This window comes from Squalius cephalus, assembly GCF_949319135.1.
Source record: "Squalius cephalus genome assembly, chromosome: 18".
Classification (NCBI taxonomy): Eukaryota; Metazoa; Chordata; class Actinopteri; order Cypriniformes; family Leuciscidae; genus Squalius; species Squalius cephalus.
The window spans coordinates 8,504,018-8,524,305 of record NC_137139.1 but is presented as its reverse complement, the minus strand read 5'-3'; the positions used below and the strand labels follow the sequence as shown (position 1 = coordinate 8,524,305).

General features: G+C 38.0%; 1 protein-coding gene across 1 annotated transcript; it reads right to left on the bottom strand.

Moving 5' to 3' along the window:
- Nucleotides 1–2,261: 2,261 nt before the first annotated feature.
- On the bottom strand, nt 2,262–19,793 carry slc34a2b (solute carrier family 34 member 2b; the record flags this gene model as incomplete). Its single annotated transcript, XM_079850284.1, has 12 exons — nt 2,262–3,728; nt 4,430–4,554; nt 4,955–5,071; nt 6,379–6,546; nt 8,569–8,689; nt 10,476–10,571; nt 12,075–12,270; nt 15,451–15,562; nt 16,286–16,429; nt 19,269–19,397; nt 19,496–19,630; nt 19,748–19,793. 12 exons carry the CDS (start codon nt 19,791–19,793, stop codon nt 3,189–3,191), a joined length of 1,929 nt encoding a protein of 642 aa, XP_079706410.1. The 3' UTR covers nt 2,262–3,188.
- Nucleotides 19,794–20,288: the final 495 nt, after the last annotated feature.

Sequence of the window (20,288 nt, the reverse complement as noted above, 5' to 3'; positions counted from 1 at the left end):
TTATTGCACGCAGAGTAGAAGAGCAAGAATTTGTCAGAAGAACAGCCTCTGGAAAAAAAACTGTTCCTGAGGGAAGCGGGGGGAAACAGTCCATAGGCAGGGTGGGAAGAGTCCTTAATAATCCTGGCAGCCCTGTCCCTGCATCTTCTTCTGTAAATATCCTCAATTGTTGGAAAACTTCTGCCAGTAAACCTATGTGCCGATTTCACCACACGCTGCAGAGCCTTTCTGTCTGTGGCAGAACAGTTTCCAAACCACACATTAACACATGACATTATGATCCTCTCCACCGCACACCTGTAGAAAGATGTAAGGACTGTGATGCCCAGACCAGCCCGCTTGAGCCTCCTCAAGAAATACAGCCATTGATTGGCCTCCTTTATTATACTCATGGTATTAGTGTGCCAGGTTAGGTCATGGTCGATGTATATCCCCAGATATTTGAAACTAGGGACGACCTCAACAGGTGTTCCTCCGATGTAGATAGGAACAGGAATGCTCCTAATGACCCTCCTAAAATCCACAATCATTTCCTTTGTTTTCTTAGCATTAATGCAGAGATTGTTAGCTCTGCACCAAGCCTTCAGCTGCTCAACCTCTGCTCTATACTCAGTCTCATCGTTGTTGGAGATTAGCCCCACCACTGCTATATCATCCGCAATATTCACAATGTGGTTGCTTGAAAATGTTGCTGAGCAGTCATAGGTCAGCATAGAGTAAAGGAGGGCACTCAATACACATCCCTGGGGAGAGCCAGTGTTGAGGATAATGGGAGAGGAAGTGATACTGTGGATTCTAACAGTCTCCTATTTGTTAAGAAGTCCAATACCCAGTTGCATAATGCTGGACACAGCCAGAGTGCCTCTGACTTGTGCACCAGTGTTTGTGGTATGATTGTATTAAAAGCAGAGCTAAAATCAAGAAAAAGCAGTCTCACATAAGAGTCCCTCTTTTCCAGGTGGGTGAGGGCCATATGTACAATATACGAGACGGCATCCGCAGTACATCTGTTCCCCCTATATGCATACTGGTGGGGGGCAATGCTGAAGGCGATTCCCATTTTTTTTTATTTGTTCCATGATCAACCGCTCAAAGCAATTCATAACTATCGGACTTAGTGCTACTGGGCGGTAGTCATTCAGGTACGAAACTAATGAAGTCTTTGGACCAGGGATAATGGTGGCAGATTTAAAGCATGATGGTACCTTGGCTTGAAAGAGTTAGATCTTGAAGATGTCAGTTAGTACCTCAGTCTTTCAGAACCCAGCCTGGAATGTTGTCTGGTCCAGCTGCCTTACGGGGCTTGACTTTCAGGAGGGACCTCCTGACATCCCCTATGGTTACACTAGGAGGCAGCACATCTGTTGAGAATACAAGTCTGGTGCTAGAGGAAGTATTAAGAGTTTCAAAGAGAGCATAAAAGTTATTGAGAGCATCAGGAAGAGATGGATCCCTAGGACATTCAGTGCCTCTGCTGTTATAGACCGTGATGGCCTTGATGCCCGCCCACATGGTCCGGGGGTCATTGGTACCAAATAAAATGACCCTATATCTTTGCAGCATACACAGCCTTGGCTCTTTTAACACCCACAGTCAGGGAACAATTTAAGAATCTGTGAGATTTTACGAGGGGACATATGAAGAGTTCAGATGCAAAAGCCTCTAAGTGCCATCTGGAAATTTCTTCTACAATGGCCATTTATATAAAGCTTGTATATTTAAGTTCAGTAATTTCACTTAAATGACAATTTATGGGTAATTTGCAATGCCATTTAAGTGAAATTACTGAACTTAAATATACAAGCTTGATAAAAATGATCATTCTAGAAGAAAATTTCAGATGGCACTTAGAGGCTTTTGCATCTGAACTCTTCATATAAACTGAGGGGACGAATTGCAAAACCATGGCCCTGGATTTATCCTACTGGTGACTTCAAAGGCTCAGTAAAACATACTTTGTTTTGGTCTTATCCCCAAGCAGAATTGTACTTTCATTTGTATTTTCTCAGTTTCATCCATGAAGTAGTCGTAGAACTTTGTGCACAGTACAAAGAGTTTCTGGCTGTTGTCTCAATACTTACCCTACACATGATAACAGAACTGCCCACACATTCTGATAAGTATTGCGATTAAGAATTCAAACAAAACAAATAAACTGGAGCATCTTTGACTAACAATATAAAGCTATAAAGAGATAAGGAGTTAAAAATTAACAAGTATAGTCTAAGTAGGTCTTAAAGAAAACATCAGGTTATAAAAATCAGATCCAGTGTTCTCATGTTGTTTTTAATACTAATTTAAAGACAGTATCTTACATAGGAGCAAAGAAATATAAAAATCTTAATGAAATTACAAAATGCAACAGTACAAATCAGATATAAAAAAAAAAAAAAAAAAAAAAAACCTCAAATTTTATATTTACAAAGACCTAAAAACAAACAAACGCATCTTTACATAGTTCTACATAATGTGCAAAATTACGGTCAAGAGTCTGCATTTTTTCGTGTGCATGCTTACCTCTATATTAGTATGTTTTTTTAAATAATGAAGATTTATACAAACTCATTTCATGAAAGCTCTGGTACGTCAGTTACAAAGAACCACCACAACAGTAGCATCAACAGTTAGGTAGCAACTTCTGCACCATGGTGTCATTTTATAGTCGGTGTACCTGATGCATTGTTCTGAAAGACCTCACTAATTGCTTGGCAAGTGCAATATTCTTTCCTGTGCTGATATAGTACTTCCTGTTAAAACAGGAAATTGTGGCGGGACATTAGTTTCACATGTTCTTTAAACATTTTGCATATAGTGTTAAATTAGTATAGCGATTAAATATGTTGCTGTCATCAACAACAAAGAATCTAATTTGGTATTCTGATCACTGCCATAAAAACAAACCATTTCAGAATAAATAGAGTCCGTAGACATGAAAAGCTTCAAGTAGAATTAAGTAGAGTCATCTACATTTTAACATGAGGTGAACGCATCATTATAACGAAAAATAGCAGCTTTTACTTATATTGTATCCAGTGCTGTATTACTACAGTGATGAAAGGTTTTGATCCACTTCAAATGTTGACTACTGTAGTTCTGAAATCTTGCATTATTCATGTTGCTTCACCCTGTGATTATCAGAACAGGTTAAATTATAAACAGTGCTTTACATAAAAAGGGTCTGTTAAGCATTATAAATGCGTTGCATTTATTTTGGCCTCATCCTCTATAGTGAGCGTTGGATTGTCATACATCTCCAAACTTCTATCCTTGGTTTTAATGTCATCCGTCTCTTCATCCTTCTCTTTTTCTTTGCAACACTTGCAGCAGCAGCAACAGCGAGTCCTGCAGAAAGTCATGCCGGCGGTAACCACTCTGTCCCAGGGTTTGAGGGAGTGCAACGGTTTGGGCAAGAAGTCCCAGCTGCGGAGGAATGAGGGCAGGAAACGCGGGCAGCGATTCTGCATGATGTTCACTATGACCACAGCGATCGCAAAGACCACAACAGGCACTCCGACCCCCACCAAGACCTGCCACCCCGCAATGGAGAGGCCTAGGACTGACAGCGGGAAAAGGAGGAAGCACAGGACGAGATACACCGCCGCGAACCAGCGGTACTTGGCCGTGCGGTCGCCCAGAGCTTTGGCCATTCGGATAGGGATGCGCGTGAAGGGGATGGGATACCACAGTAGGATACCACAGATGTTGAAAAAGAAGTGACAGAGAGAAATCTGGAAGAAAATACAAATGGTATAATCATTTAATTGGCGTTCAGAGTAATACAAATCAAAACAGCAACTTAAACTAGAACCTTTTAATAGGGGTGAAACGGTGCATGTATTTGTAACGAACATTATATACTTGCCTGTAAATGTAAAACAAGTATTTCCATTTCGGATAAAGGATTAGCCTGACAGCAAGCGAGTCTACAGTCTACGTTTCGCAGAATTTAGTGATCCATCAAATTGTGTGAATGTATACGTACAATATATTATGTGCTGTAGTGACGGTAGGATTCAGGTTAGTGTTGGGATTAGGCTTATGGTGACAACAGTGCCTCGTAAGGTCACGAAATTCGGTGAAAAACTGGCACGGACATGCATGTAAAAATAGACGGAGCGGATTAGAATAGGAACGCAATAATTGTAACCTTAAGGGCCTTGCACACGGAGTCAGAAATTCTCGTCTGCAATTTTCGTCGCAAATCTCTTCCCCAAATTACAAAGCACCATAACCGGTTTGTTGTTATCGATTGAAGCATTATTGACAGTATTTTATTTAAAGATAGACACAGTTTATTAAGCTTGGTTTTTTTCCCACTGCTCTACTGAAAAGATACCAAACTGTGAATTCAATACCGAGGTACGTACTGAACTGTCATTTTTGTGTACTGTTACACCCCTCTTATTCTCCCAGCAGGGCAGTTACAAACCTGTAGTGAGTTAGCCAGTGTCTCTCCAGGACTGGCTAAAGCAGCAAGAATAGCAGTGGTTGTTGTGCCAATGTTGGAGCCCAGCGTGAGTGGATAAGCCCTCTCGATGCTAATGACACCAATACCTGAATAGGAGGAAAAAGGCGCCAAGGCTTAAGTAAATAACATTTACCCACTTAGCATTTTAAGTGTCACAATATACAGGAGTGGTGGGAAGAATGATTGGTTCATTAGGTTATTCACAAATCATTTATTATGATCTTCTACTGTTTTTATAAATAGAAATCATCAACAATCAAATACGTCACAGACCAAGTCATCTTAAATGTATTCAACTTAATGATTACCAAGGCTGCACTTGATCTGAAATGCTAGGTAAAATCTCTAAGTAGGCTTATTTTCTATGTAGGGTCAAATGCAATTGTGACTCAACCTGCACCATTTTGACCACCAGCCCGATCAATATGACCAGCATGAAGACCTGCAGATGTACTTGTATAGCAGTTAAAGGGTTTCTCTACTGACCGACTAGTGGAGTGATGGCTGAGGTGAAGACCGAGCTGCTCTGAACAATGAATGTCATTCCTGCTCCAACAAGGATGGCAAGATATCCCGTGAGCCAGGCGAAGGGGAAGGGGAAATCTGGCAACAGTTAAAGCCGTATTAGAAAGGTCATGAACAATATGTTTAGTATGAAAAAAATAAAAAAAGTATCAACTACTAAACTTGAAACTAAAAGGTTGAAGTTAGTGAATTTGTTACAAATCCTACCACCTTTGGACCACAAAGTGTTTCCATGGACTGACAGAACTACTTGGCACTTAACCATAAAAATATTGTATAAAATGAATGTCGGATTAATTATAAGAGATTTCTTCCTTTGCAATTTTGTGACACTGTCTCACATAAGGGACATGTTTTACCACACTTTTTATTACAATGATTTTATGAGTTTTAATTGGTGTACATGTTTTCTTAGCCATTTTTATTCCTTTTATTTTATTTAACGCAGATTTAAATGCAGTTGTCATTGGCTGCTTTAAATGCTCTAGCTTTTTAAAGTCTGGATTCTGAAGAAGTGGATTCTGATTGGCTGTCAATGGTTTTATCAATCATGAGCTATAAAGAAAAGTGATTCCAGTGATGTCGTTCCTCTGTGTAATGATTTATAGTGGTGTGGACTTCACTATTCTCTTAGAATTAGAAAAAATACAAAAAAATCATAGAATTAGAACATGCGTAGCTAAAATCCTTGGTGTAAAAGAGCCTTTACACAGCAAACCATCATAAAAGTGATTTTGTTCATTGGCATTATAAATGGCTACCTCTTATGGGCCAAATGGGTAGGATTGATGAGCGAGGATCATATAATGACAATGGCAGAATTCAGACTAGCATACTATTTTTACTCTTTATCCCATGTAGCAGAAATATGCTTTTCCAAACTCAGTCTATGACTCTTAACTCATCCGCTAAAATAGTAAAGCTAAAAAAAGGCTAGATGAATTAGTCGGGTTCATCAATTGTTAGTTGTTGGGCTGTGACGGTTGCATTGGTTAAACTGTAAGTACAGTAGATTGATGTACCCGAGTGTCCTCTGATAGCAACAGCACCTGCACATACACACACCTGTGGCACTCAGACACACTCAGGCTCATATAATGTTCCTGTTCAGCTCATCAGGCAGCAGGACTGAATCACCTGTGCTGACTATCATATGACAGGATACATGCTCACACACTTACTACACACTACACCTACAGGAATGTGCTGAGACGGAATTCTGGGAAGAATTACCAAATGCATATTTTTATTACTGGGTCAAATATTTGCCACATGTGTCTTTGTCTTCAACTCTGTAAAAGTCACAAGAGCGCGTATCACAGGTTAATATTAGCAATTAACAGCAGAGCTTATCAGCAGAAGATTAATCTCTCATGTTGACTCACCTGTGTTGAGCACCTTTTTGATGACGACCGCCACCTGACCCTTCAACATGGAGTTCAGCAGCTTGACGATCAGAATGAGGCAGGTACATAGAGCCAGCAATGACAGAGCCAACAAAATCAACCCCACGGCCAGGTCAGGCAGATCAGCGAACACAAACATGTGAGTACCTGAAGAGAGAGATGAGGACGACTCTGTCAGAGATTACGGAAATATAAAGCAACATTCATGAAACGAGTTGGGAAATCATGCTGGTTTGCATCAGTTTTAGAGGATTTGGGGGCATTTATCAGCTAGAAAACCAGCAAACCACCCTAGGTTGGGTTAGTTGGTTTGTCATGCAACATTGATTAACTAAAATATCTTTTAAGATTATTTTAGTAAAAATGGCTGAATATAATCACTTGTAATATGATTAAATTACTTATCACTTTTGACCAATAGGTGGCACGGTTACCAAATTGATGTTGTGTGGTCAGTGTGAGGACACAAGGACACATACAAAGTTCGGTGTCAATATGCCAAAGCATTGCAGAGTTACAGCCTCAGAATCAGCTTGGCACCAGGCCATCAAATTTGTTGAAGTGTTATTCAAGAACGGTTTGGTCAATCAAAAAGCTTTTAATAACTTTTTGTCAGAATGGTCTGAAGATGATCTGTGCCAATTTTGGTGAAAATCAGACTAATGGTCTAATAGTAAAAGTAAAAAAATATATATATGTTAAAAAAATAAAAATCTAAATGGCAGACAGCAAGTTCGAGTGATAATGGTATTATTGGTGTCATTGTTCTCAGTATGACAGTTGACAAGGAATCTATCAAGATCAGTTTAATTAAAATAGGCAAAATTAATCAAAAGGTATTAGAATTTTAAAAAATGTAATTACCAAATTGACCAGAAACGTTGAGTACCTTCATGGCACAGTCCTGATGACACAGACCAAGTTTTGTAACGATGCACTAATGCGTTCTTAAAATGCAGCATTTTATGACAAATTTCAAACTGGCAGATATGGGATAATTGGGTATCATTCGATTCGGCATGCTGCACTGACTTAAAAGAGACCAGTTTTATGATTTGAGCAAACAGTTCAGATGTTAGAAGTAAAAATAGCCATTTTCATATCTCTTGACCAGTAGGTGGCGCAGTGCCGAAACCCTGAATGTAGCCACAGGTCATGCTTGTGATGACGTACCAAAACTTGTCTCATTACGCAAAATCATTGTGAAGATATAGTCTAGATGTTGTAGACAGCTATTCGATATAGCATCCAATTTTCCGTTCTCTTCGTTAAAATCATTTGCACGTAACTTGAGAGTGGTTAGGTTGGTCAAAACGCTTTTTTCATAACTTTTTTATGCAAATCGGAAGAACTGTCAAGGACAAGTTAAAAAAAGCAGATTTTTCGAAAAATTCTAAATGGCTGAAAAATTGTCATTGTGAATGTGAATTGAATCGTCTTGAGCCAAGGAACCAGAGGGGAAGTTTCTTGCCCTTACAGTTCAAAAGTTATAAGCATAAAAGTTACTGCAACTTTGAACAGTTGGTGGAGTTAGAGGGATTTAGTTAGACACTCCAAATTTGCTGTGGTCAATGTCCTCTATCGGTGGCCTTAATTTATCATTTTCCCAAAAGAGGTGCGGTTCCTTGCAAGGGCATTAACAAATTTGGGTGTCATTGAAATCTCCAGATATAGTTTACTGAAAATGTTTTAAAAATTCTCAGTCCGGGAAGTGCTAGACTAAGGTGCTCCTTAAAGAGCCAAGCATACTCTTTCACAGTTGAAGGACTCAATGATTAAATACTCGAGTCCACTCAACCAAGTCAAGGCTGGAATTTCAACATGGTATCTAACTGCTAGCATTGATTTAAATCACCCAAATTTATACCCAGAGGAAAAGTCCTTTGTTCAGGTACGCTGGCCTCGGCTGTCATGAAGAATAGCCCCATTGAAAAGGTAGAGTAGATGGATGGGATAAGGGGAAAGGTGAAGCTAAGATCTCCCTCGGCATTTAAGAGAAGCCATTGTATTCATGACTGTGAGAGTGAGTCAATGGCTTCAAGCTAAAATAAGTGAACTATGTAAGGAAGAGAACGGGAAATGGACTGATTTTAGGCTTTAGCTGTTGATCCAGGAAGGTCCTGTGATGGTTGCTACAAGATCCACATCAAACAGAGCAGAGACACTCACATTTTTTTAAGTTGAGCGTTTCTGTTTGGTTCTCTTGAGTCCAGACCTGGTCGCCCTCAGTCCAGCAGAGAGCATTAGGGGTGCAGTTTGCAAGTCCAGGGACTGATATATTCACAAGGTTCTGAAATGGACAAAGAGTACATCCTCAGACTGAAACCTCACATACGAGAGAGAGAATTTAAAGCTTTTGTCCTGGCTGGCTATCTAACAAATACATACAGAACTTATTACGGTGTGGAAATATATACCAATACATATACTAATATATGCCAAGTAGTTGATTGGCCTATACTTAATACTAAAACGTGTCAATGAAAATAGTTCAAAAACTAAAAATGGTCTATTTTACACAATATGTGTGTGGTGTGTATATTTATGCATATAGAGTGGTGCAAGTATGATGCCACTTTGTAGGTCAATCGGCAGTTCGCATCACACTGGTTCCCTCGACAAACTCAATAGGATTTTTTCCATAGGCTTTTGGATTATCGCAAAAAACAAGCTCTGTAGTCAACAAACCTTTGACACATGTTTTGTCCATCAAGATAATTATCACAGATGAACACAACTTTTATGACTTTTGAAGCTGTGCAGCTTCAAATGCAGTCACCTGAAGTAAAAAGCTAAAGGTAGGCTATAAACAAACCACACCACAGTCCCACGAATTCAACGTCACCATCACTAAGCTTCCCACAACTCTTTCAGTTCTTATCTAAAAACATTTTCCCAGAACGTTTGAGTTAGAATAGTTTATAAGAGCATACTTATAAGCATAACGAGGCTGTAAAAGCGGACTGGGTTTACATGTTCATCGTGATGACGTTTAATCTCCTCGACAGCCTCTGTAGTCCCATTAGCCACTTGTTAGCAACCGCCTTTTTCAAGACACGTAACAACTTCAAACAAGTCACGAGTGGGGTAATTCTGATGTATTTTACGTCGTAGAATAAAACGTAAAAGTGTCTTGAGCTTGTGTTCCCCACAGACTTTATTTCAGCCATTCAACCAAAACCCCATTCAAAAAACCCATTGAGTTCGGGACGATGGAACCGGAAGTGTTAAAATGCTAACTCGATTCCACGTTTTGGCCTAGAAAGTGTGTCATACCTGCACCACTCTATGAAATGATGATGTAACGCAAAGACCAAAAACTGATGCACCTCTTGATGTAAATAACATCACAACATTTATTTCTAACGTCATACCTGCATCACTCTATTAGAGTATCACATTGTTAGCTTAGCAACATGCTAACACTATTACACTGCATACTGTCTGAGTAGGTACTACATTTAAAAATTTAATTTGCGACCGTTAAAAAAGTATGCTCTATATAGTATGATTATGTATAGTATGAATGAAATTCAGATGTACTACATCCCTCAGGATGTTACTGTCACGTGATCTATGGCGTCTGGTGCGTCGCTTCACTTCCATTCATAAATCCTCTCCCGTGGCCTCATGGGATAGTAAAGTGTCCATCAGATGCACACTTCAGAATCCCACCGGAAGTAGTTGGTCATCCAGGGACTTTTCGCCAACTGTTTTTCAAATACTTTGTATTTGGACATACTTCTTTTGGCTAACTGTTTTTTGCCTACTTTTATAGTAGGTAAGTATTTGGATGCAGCGTTAGTCTCTGTGTTCTGTGCATTAGGATAACTTTTTGAATGATCAAAAAGGCAGCAAGGCAGTGTGCGAAGTTTCGAAACAAATCTCCTAACCTTATCTCCTAACAAAAAAGTCTTGCATATCTGTATTTGTATATACAAAAATAGACCCAATGTTTCACTTTTGAATTCCCATCAGTATGATAAATCCTATTTCCTCATGTTTTAACAGCCTAATCTGGTGACTGACGATAAATAATGGGAGCGCTGGACTCAACCCATTTTCAGTTCCCTCACCGTGACTTTTTGCGTTTTACACCAGATCTTGATCAAACTTTTGTTCCGGGCCGCAGGGTCTCCAGTGGCGATGTCACGGATCACAGAGGTGTCCAGCTGGAAGAACAAGGGGAAAAAAGGGTCTCAATAAAGATACTTGAGGTAGCATACGGTAGAGAGCAAAGCAAGTTCATAGAGATGGGGAAGAGATTAGATATACAATTGTCTAAATACACTTTTGGGGTAAAAAAAATGAGGCGTCAGATTTTGAACCACCCAATGTATTGCTACAGAAATATTGGTGTGTCCTCTTGGGAAGTTCGTATTTACAAGTTGGGAAGTCGTAATTATGCGTTCAAGTCACTTTGGTGGAGCAGAGGCCCTGATATACAGTCAGTTCTGATATCTTTTTCGTTCTTCACTAAGGGGTAAAAAGATGTTCGAATACGTGAGCAGCGATATACTGTTAGCGAACATCTGATGCCGTCCACACTGCTGAGAGCGACGGTTAGATGAATATGTGAATATGTGCTACTAGCTTTCCTCTAAATAACAAAAATGACAGCAGTGAGACGTTTGCACAAGCTCTGCAATTCGGCACTATCCTGTCATGTCACGTTTATTCAAATAGCACTTTATACAATAGATTCCTTAAAACCAAGCAGCTTTACAGTATTAAACATAAAAATCAGTGTAAGTGTCTCTTTCAAGTAGAATAACAACTTTAGTTTCTACTATAAAAGCGACTCTCCAGTGTTAATGTTATAACTTGTAGACGTTTGACCTCAACGGACAGAACAGACAAATTAATTAATTTCACGTCAAAGAAGGCGGAGCCTCAGAGCCACACCCACCTCTTACAACATCACCACGGACCAATGGTAGTTCGAAAGCATTTACCAGCCAAAGCGAACTTTTCCAGAAAGTTGGCTTTGGCAAGCTGAAATGAACACCAAACAAATTTTGTTTTGGCATGGTTTTTTTCTCTCTCGAAATTACGTCACACCAGTTCTTTCTTCGATTCTGCTTGTGGTATGTCAGGGCCTTAAGATGATGATGTACCCTTTATACTAAACACAGCAAGGTTTTTTAACTACTTCTAAAAAAAAAAAAAAAAGAATAAATGTGCATCAGGTGTGTTTTTGCTTCACGTTATTATTGAATTTATGAAGGAGCTGTAAACTGAATTGTTATATATTCTATCGCTAATGTACAATACTATCATATTTTAGACATGCAACCTAGCATATAAAAAACAAAAACCAGGCATTTTAAACACTTTAACAAATTTACCGTCAATAAAGAAGCTGTTTCCATTGCGCTCGTGTTGTTTTCTCACTGACACATCCCAAACTTTGAAACTCTAGCCTCAATCTTTAGTTTTCCCACTTGTAACAGTTACATAGTGGTGATATGACTTGAAGTCACCATATGAACCAAGTAACTTGTTGGGCGTTCATTTATGGGACAATAACAATGACAAAACTAGATGTGACGAAAGAGTTTATGCAAAGGAGTGGCAGCAAAGGAGCTTATATGATCAGCTGCCCGATACAGATGAAGTAACAGCTACTAGATAAACCAACAGGTCTACTTCATAAGCACTGATGTTGACCTCACCTCAATGATGTTCTTGGTGAGGGGTTCAGTGATGACCTTTAACAGTTCCGGAGCGTCTGCGCCGCTCTGAATGTTAAAGGAGTCAATCACAAGTTCGGTGAGCTTGAAGAGGAATCCTGAGGCCCACTCCAGAGGCAACAGCACCAGGACAGACAGCCAGTTAAAGAAGTCATGGACCGTAGCACCAGCAAAAGCCCTGAACCACACAGAATGAATGTCAAATCCCATTTCTCAGATGTGTAACTCCATTTCCTTCAGCAAGTAACTTCAAAGTGGCTGAAAAAGAGCCATATCCCTGCTACTTTTGCACCACTTTAACTTAAGGCAAAAATAGTGTATTAGCATACACATTAATCCAATGACCATCAACAGATGTTATCACACTAATTTGGAGGCATGTTTAAAGGGGTCATGACATTGATTTGTTTTATTATTTTAATATGTTCCTTGAGGTTCACTTATAAATGTTAATAAAAAATGTTTTGCACAAAATACATGTGTGCAAAAACTGTCTTTAACCCTCATTCTGACCATAGACTGTAAAAAAATATGGACATAGTGTCCGTGACGTCACCGGTAGGTTTCTGAAGATTACTTTTTAAACAGTCCCACAGACCCAGCCCCAAACCCAATCTCTTAAAAAATGAATAAAGGCTGGTTTCTAAAGTTCTTCTTCCTGCCTCTATGTATTAATGCTCATGGGTAGCCGTAATGGGTTCATTCAGACCTTAACATTAAGTATTTTACTGTTATGTGTCAACAAGATTCAACAAGACATTTTCACCTGGCTAGACCCAATGTTTAGATCTGTTGTGGTATTTATGCAAATTAGCACATATGTAATTAGATTATGCACCGTTTGTCCATGTTAACAAACAATTTAAAAAAACTTGCAATACATTTTTTGTTTGTCTTGATGTAAGTAATCAACTCAGTAATTTTCATGGTGATATCTAAAGGTTCAAATTTGTACTCTATTCACGTGAGAAAAAGAATGAATAGGCGTATGAATAGACTATATTTGGGTCTTTTTCGAAACTTTCCCCTAATGGGATTCTTCGGGACTTTTTTTCCTTACTCAGGACATATTGAGGATACAAAATCAGTTGAGTTTGCTTCTGTTGCAATTTGTTCAACCTTTTTTCATAAAATGACTGGACTACTGTGCCTCGATTACAAAACAAAATGCTCCGGAGAAACATATAATCCTCCGATGAGATCCGGGACGTCATTAAATTAAACCATCCACTTGTTTCTGACGCTGGAATCCTTCTGAAGTCTGTACAGAAATCAGCAAATTAGCTGTTTAAACTGAACGATTCAAAATGAACATTCTTTCACTCTTCCAATTGTCCTGTTGTCGGCAGACTCAAGCGTGGAGTAAACTGAACACGCGTCTGTATACTGTATCCAGTGTAGACAGCGTCAGTCATTATAATGGGTTCTATTTGCTTTTGATGCAATGTGACGCTCGCATCCAGTGTAGGAACATGTCAGCCGTCAAGAGACTGAACGCCAGTGGGCGGGGCCTAGGAGATGAAGTTTAATACACTGAACTAAAGATTTACGTTTTTACATTTAGTCATTTAAAAGACGCTTTTGTCCAAAGCAATTTAGAACTAAATTAAGCGAGTCATTGTGAAGAGGCAAAAACAACGCCAGAAGTGCTCAAACTACGAAGTTCAGGCATTGTTCAGAGATGATGAGATGAAGTTTCATGTACAAATGTATTTTCCTGTGTGACGTCACAGATCCCGCAATATCAAAACGAGACGTTTTTGGAGCTTAATTTTAAGCTCTGAAACAAGATGCAGGATGTTTAATTGGTACAAAGACCTGTTATATATAAAAAGACCAAGGCAAATTTGATTTCTCATGTCATGACCCTTTTAAAAATGACAAAAACTCACAAACAGCAATATATAGGTGATCAAATATTTTAGAGCAGTGATTCCCAACCCCCGGTCCCCGGACCGGTGCCGGTCCGTGGACCCGTTAGTACCGGGCCTTGAAATATTCCCAGAATAATGTTTCTTTTTTTCTTTTTTCTTTTTTTATAATAATAATAATTTTCTTTTTTATATGCTTTTTTAAGTGCTATGACGTCATGTTATTTAATCCAAAACCTAAACAATAAATAGATTAAAATGTGTTTCTTTGAGCGCCTTGCGATTGCTTAGCAACGCGTCATATCTGAACGGACTGCAAAAAAGCGCGCTGCACCTGAAGTGACAGAGAAGTGGAGAGATGAGCGGGCCGCGATATTTTTTTCAATGGCTAATTTCATTGCGGACAGTTCTGGTAAAAGGAAAGGCGATGACCAACTCGAAAATAGCGAGAGAGAAAAAGTCACGCTTCATAAATACGATACCTCATACATTAGGTATGGATTTATGACAACAGGCGATTCCGTGGCGCCAAATCCGTTGTGTATTATTTGTGGTGAAAAACTGTAAGCTGGTTTTCGTTCATATTTGTAAAGCAGACCTTTTTAAATTTCGTTTTATTGTATCCTGGAATTTTTGTGCATTGTTTTGGATGCATATGTTTTTTATGGATGCTCAGGAAGAACAACTGGTCTTGTGCACAGCTACAAATATAGTAATATCAATAAGCAGTTCATGCTCACATTAAAATAGTTTTGTTCTCATTGGTCTGATTTGGTATTTTTTGTTAAAGGTTAAAGTTTAATCTCTAATTTTATACTTTTAAAAATGATTGGCTGAAATCACTAAGTTATGTGTTTGCTATTGTATTCTGAAACTGTCTGATTGTTGAAACTGGCACTTATTTTCATACAATTAGCCTTTGTTGTCACCTGTTGGTGTGTGAAAACACTAAGTTGCTGTTGAAGTGATTGTCTTTAGTGGTTCTGGAGAGATTTGACAGGTGAAATGGACTGGTATTTTCATACAATTGCCATTACTGCCACCTGCTAGTGAGTGAGTGCTGTGTGAGTTGCTTTTGAAGCAGACCTAATTGTATGGCAGTAAAGGGAAATATTTTGTGAACCGGTCTGAAAGTTTAAAAAGATTGGTATATTCATACAAGTAGCCTTTGTTGCCATCTAGTTCATTATGCAAATAAATGATAGGCTGTTACTGTTTTACACAGTGATATGTTCCAAATGATGCATCTTAAAATTGACAACTGGTCCCTGGAATTTTTTTTATGAATATGCTGGTCCCTGGCACAAAAAAGGTTGGGAACCCCTGTTTTAGAGCAAAGCACTACAGAAATAAGATTTCGCTTATTTACGTGACTTTTCTAGGCCTGGACATCAGAGTTTTAAAACTTGATGAACTTTTATGTTGTCCATGACTGTGGAAACACTGTTTAACACGAACAAAGTAGCTATATCCACAGTTGGGTATACCTGCGAAACTCATTGCGGTCTCCTGCTTGCATCACGGCCACGATGGTGTTTGTCACAGAAGTGCCGATATTGGCACCCATGATGATTGGCACGGCTGACTTCACCTCCAACACTGAAATTTACAGAGAAAAATTATATTTACACTACACTGAAAAATGTTTTTGAAATAAGTCTCTTATGCTCACCAAGACTGCATTTATCAAAAATACAGAAAAAATATATTACGAATGACTTAAAAATGACTTTTCTATAAAATGTCATTTATTCCTGTGATCGACGCTGAATTTCCAGCATCATTACTCCAGTCTTCAGTGTCACACGATCCTCCAGAAATCATTCTGATATGATGATTTCATGATCAAGAAACATTTATTATCATCAGTGTTGAAAAGCATAGAATAGTTCAAAAGAATAGCATTAATTTGAAATAAAAATCTTTGTAATATAATTATGGATACATTATAAATGTCTTTTACTGTCACTTTTGATACATGTAATGCATTGTTGTTGAATAAAAGTATTAATTTCCTAAAATATCCCAACGGTAGTGTACGACATACGCTAATACAATTCAACTAGCAATTGAGATTAAACACTTAATACGACAGAATCAATATGAATGCGTTACAATGAACAAATGAATGTCATTTTCAAGAGTCATTTCAGGTGCAAGTGCGTTAAGGTAACGGCTGCACACTTTACAGCCTGGATATCGATTTCTTTTTACTTTGAAACAATTTGTGCTACTGTTTTAACATCGAGGTGCTTATCATGTATCAGATATCTGTATTAGCACGAGTCATAAACACACACACACACACACACACACACTCACATCCAGATGACACCATGCTGACCACAATGGAGGACGATGTGCTTGAGCTTTGAACCAGAACAGTGACCAGAACTCCGATCACCAGCCCAGCCACCGGGTTAGACAGGACCGCATTGTCCTGGAAGATATCGCCCGCTGCCTTCCCTGCACACAGAGACAGAACCACAGCACATCTACTGCTGTTCACAGATAACATGCCTCTTTTACACATTAACCATGTTAAACTGACGATAAAGTGCCATTTGTTTGAAGTGCATTTTCACCTTCAACCTACAAAAGATCAAACACTTTAACACTTTTCCACCCTTGTTTGACAAATATAGTTTCAACAGAGTAAAATATGATTAATATCCAGTGTTGGGTAAGTGCTCAAAAAGTATTTACAAGTAGTGGTAACACTTACTGTTCCTTCATTAATGACTAACTACACAGGAACACATGAGTAACATACTGTTAATATTCAAGTACCTACTATTAACTAACAAGAAACTCTGATTAACAAATTAGTAAATTAGTAGGTAATCATGCTCAGTTGAATGTGGTTGTTCTACTATTTTAACTACTGTTAAGTACTATCTACAGGTTCATAATTAACATGAATAATGCATAATTTATAATAAAAGGTAACGGTAACCCACTACTAATGACTCAGGTGTTACTATATCATAAACACTACTTGACTACATATTTGGATCAGTATTCTAAAGTGAAAAACATGATAACTACCTAATATTGACTGAAGTCATTGTAAGCTTTTGAGATTTTTGTAAGATTTTGAATAGCAATTCCTTCCTATGGATTTGGAAACACTTTAGTCATTACTAGTGTGTTCCCATGATCTTCACTTTAGAGACTGATCCAAATAATTAGTAGTTCCTTTATAAAGATGTAGTAACACTTGAGTCATTACTATCCAAAACCTTACAAAAACCTCAAAGCTTACAATGACTTCAGTCAATATTAGGCAGTTATCATGTTGTTCACTTTAGAATACTGATCCAAATTATTAGTAGTTCCTTTAGAAGGATGTAGTAACACTTGAGTCATTACTAATGGGTTACTATTACCTGATATTATATATTATACATGCATTATTAATTATGAACCTGTATAGTTCTTAGTCTTCAGTGAGGTATGAAAAATAGTAGTTATTGATTAGCTAATATTGAACAAACACATTCAACTTTGCACTATTACTTGCTAATTCGTTAATCAGAGTTTCTTGTTAGTTAATAGTAGTAACTAGAGTGTTACTAGTGCGTTACTCATTTGTTCCTGAGTAGTTATTCATTAATGAAGGAACAGTATTCTAAAGTGTTACCCAAGTAGTTACTAATTACATCAAGTGTGATTGGATTACTGTACTAATTACTCTCTCTAAAAAATAATGCAAACTTATTACTTTCTAAATCCCATATCAGCCTCGAGCAGCTGAACAATACAAGGATAGACGTGAAACTGCTCTTAATTCTTTCAAAATAAATAATATACAATTGCATAAATGATTCTTGAACTGACCAAAGTATTTAAGGGACATTAAAAACCTACATTTTAACATTAGATGTTACATTTTGATGTTAAACCCACTTGTTTTATAGAATTGTTATATAGTCTAAACAGTATGTAATGCAATTACATCATAAGTAATTCTGATGAACAAAATAAGTAAAAAGAAAAATTAAGAGTAAAGGGATAGTAATTAAATCACATTAATTACTTGTCAATGCATTATAGCTAACACTGTTAATATCCTATGTTGCTTGTGTTTCAATGATTGAATAGAGTAGAGCATTATAAAGCATAGAAGAGTCCTTAAGTTAATAAATAAGACAAAAATACTTCTACAGAAAAAAAAGGACAACACAGAAGAGTTACACAGCATAGAAGTAAAAGAGTATTAAAAGTGAAAAAAGTCAGTAAACTTCTATGGAAAGGGCCACAGACTGTCCTAAAAGTATTTAGATGAATAAATGATTCACATTTTAAAATACTCTAATCTGAATTTAAAAATGCTCAACAACAAAAAAATTAAGAATTGTTTATACAAGACTATTTATATAAGAAAACTGAAATAGCGTTGAAGAACTTCTTCAAAAAGCAGCTTTTAAATGTTTTATAGAATGACTTTTCAGCAGGGTGATATTGATATAGTGAGAGAATATCAAGTAATTTAAAGAGTTATTATTATTATTATTATATACTTATAATCATAAAATAATATTATTATTTTAATATGTTTTAAGACTATATACAAATTCATAACAGAACACCATTGCTGAGTATTTTCTCCTTAAAACTGCAGTGAACCAAAGATCGCTGGTGTTTCTGACGTCACAAACTACCTTGTAACCAATCAGATCAACGTGTGATTTGTCAACGAGTGGACCTCTGAGCTGGAGTGAGTGAGTGAGTGGAGGCGGGGTTGATTTACATATTCATAGAACCGCGTATCCTAAATAAGGCAAGGGTGTCGAGTTACATTAAGGCTATTTTAAGCCATGAAGTTTTTTTTTTTTTCAAGGAAAAAACGTTTAAATGTGTCAATTTGGGGGATCAAAGATGAGTTTCTTTAAGGGGGGACTTTAAATGCCAGCGCAATGCAGACAGTGTTTACATGCAATGCGTTTCAGAATCAAATGCATAACAGATTATGCTAAACGAATGAGCTAAATGTATTCCTATGTTGCAGAAAATAAATAAACATTTATCTATTCCTGGAAAATATATATTCCAGTAACAGATAAATATGTATTTCTTCATTGTTATTTATACACACACACACACAGGTTTGGTCAGAAGAATGCCACGTTTCAGCACCTTCTCAGTATTTATTATATGGCACGTTTCAAAAGTCTCTCACTCTGCCAAAAGACCTGTTCACTTTATACGACAGTTAGTACAGCACAGTTTCTCTCTCGCTCTAACTTATTAAGAAAAACAAAAGTTGTAAAGTTCAAAGAAGTTAAAGAAAGTTTATAGTTACCTCCTACCAGCTGGAAAGCGGAGCTGAGGATGTCCAGAGAGCAGACGAACACGTAGAGCAAACCCACCAGGAGAACGAACTTCACGATGGTCTTGAGGACGCGCAGAACTTTCCCTTTCGTGTCGAGATCTGCGGGAGAAGAACACACAGACACACACACACAAAGAGTGTGAGGCGCGCGCAGGGTTCAGTTCAGTCCGGCTGCTCGTGCGCTGCTCTGCTCTTACCGGACCACTTCTCCCCGGTGTCCCGGAGCTCGGGGAGATCCCACGGGTCCTCCTCCGACTCCGACTCGGACTCTTCTGCCGCCGTGTAAGACCGAGGTTCGGGTTCGGTCGCATCTTTGACCGCGCGGTCTGCGTCTGTGAGAGTAAAGACATGCCGACCGCATGAGAGGAAGAAAGCAGGGAAAGGGAAAAGGGGGGGAAGGAAGTGCGCCCCGGTCTGGAAGTGGAAGTGGATTTATACGGGACACGTACCGAGTTCCGGCGGCGTGGCGAGATGAGCCTCAGCTGTCGGGGCCATTGCCTTCAGTTACAACACACATAACACACATTATCAGCTAGGTCAAACTTTCTTTCTTTCTTTCTTTCTTTCTTTCTTTCTTTCTTTCTTTCTTTCTTTCTTTCTTCATTTCTTTCTTTCTTTCTTTCTTTCTTTCTTTCTTTCTTTCTTTCTTTCTTTCTTTCTTTCTTTCTTTCTTTCTTTCTTTCTGCATTTCTTTCTGCATTTCTTTCTGCATTTCTTTCTTTCTGCATTTCTTTTTGCATTTCTTTCTTTCTGCATTTCTTTTTGCATTTCTTTCTGCATTTCTTTGCATTTCTCTGCATTTCTGTCTTTTGTTCTAAGTAAAAGTTCTTTCTTTTTTTCTAAGTAAAGTTTTTTCTTTCTTTCTTTCTTTCTTTCTTTCTTTCTTTCTTTCTTTCTTTCTTTCTTTCTTTCTTTCTTTCTTTCTAAGTAAATGTTCTTTCTTTCTTTCTTTTTTTCTTTCTTTCTTTCTTTCGTTTTAAGTAAAAGTTA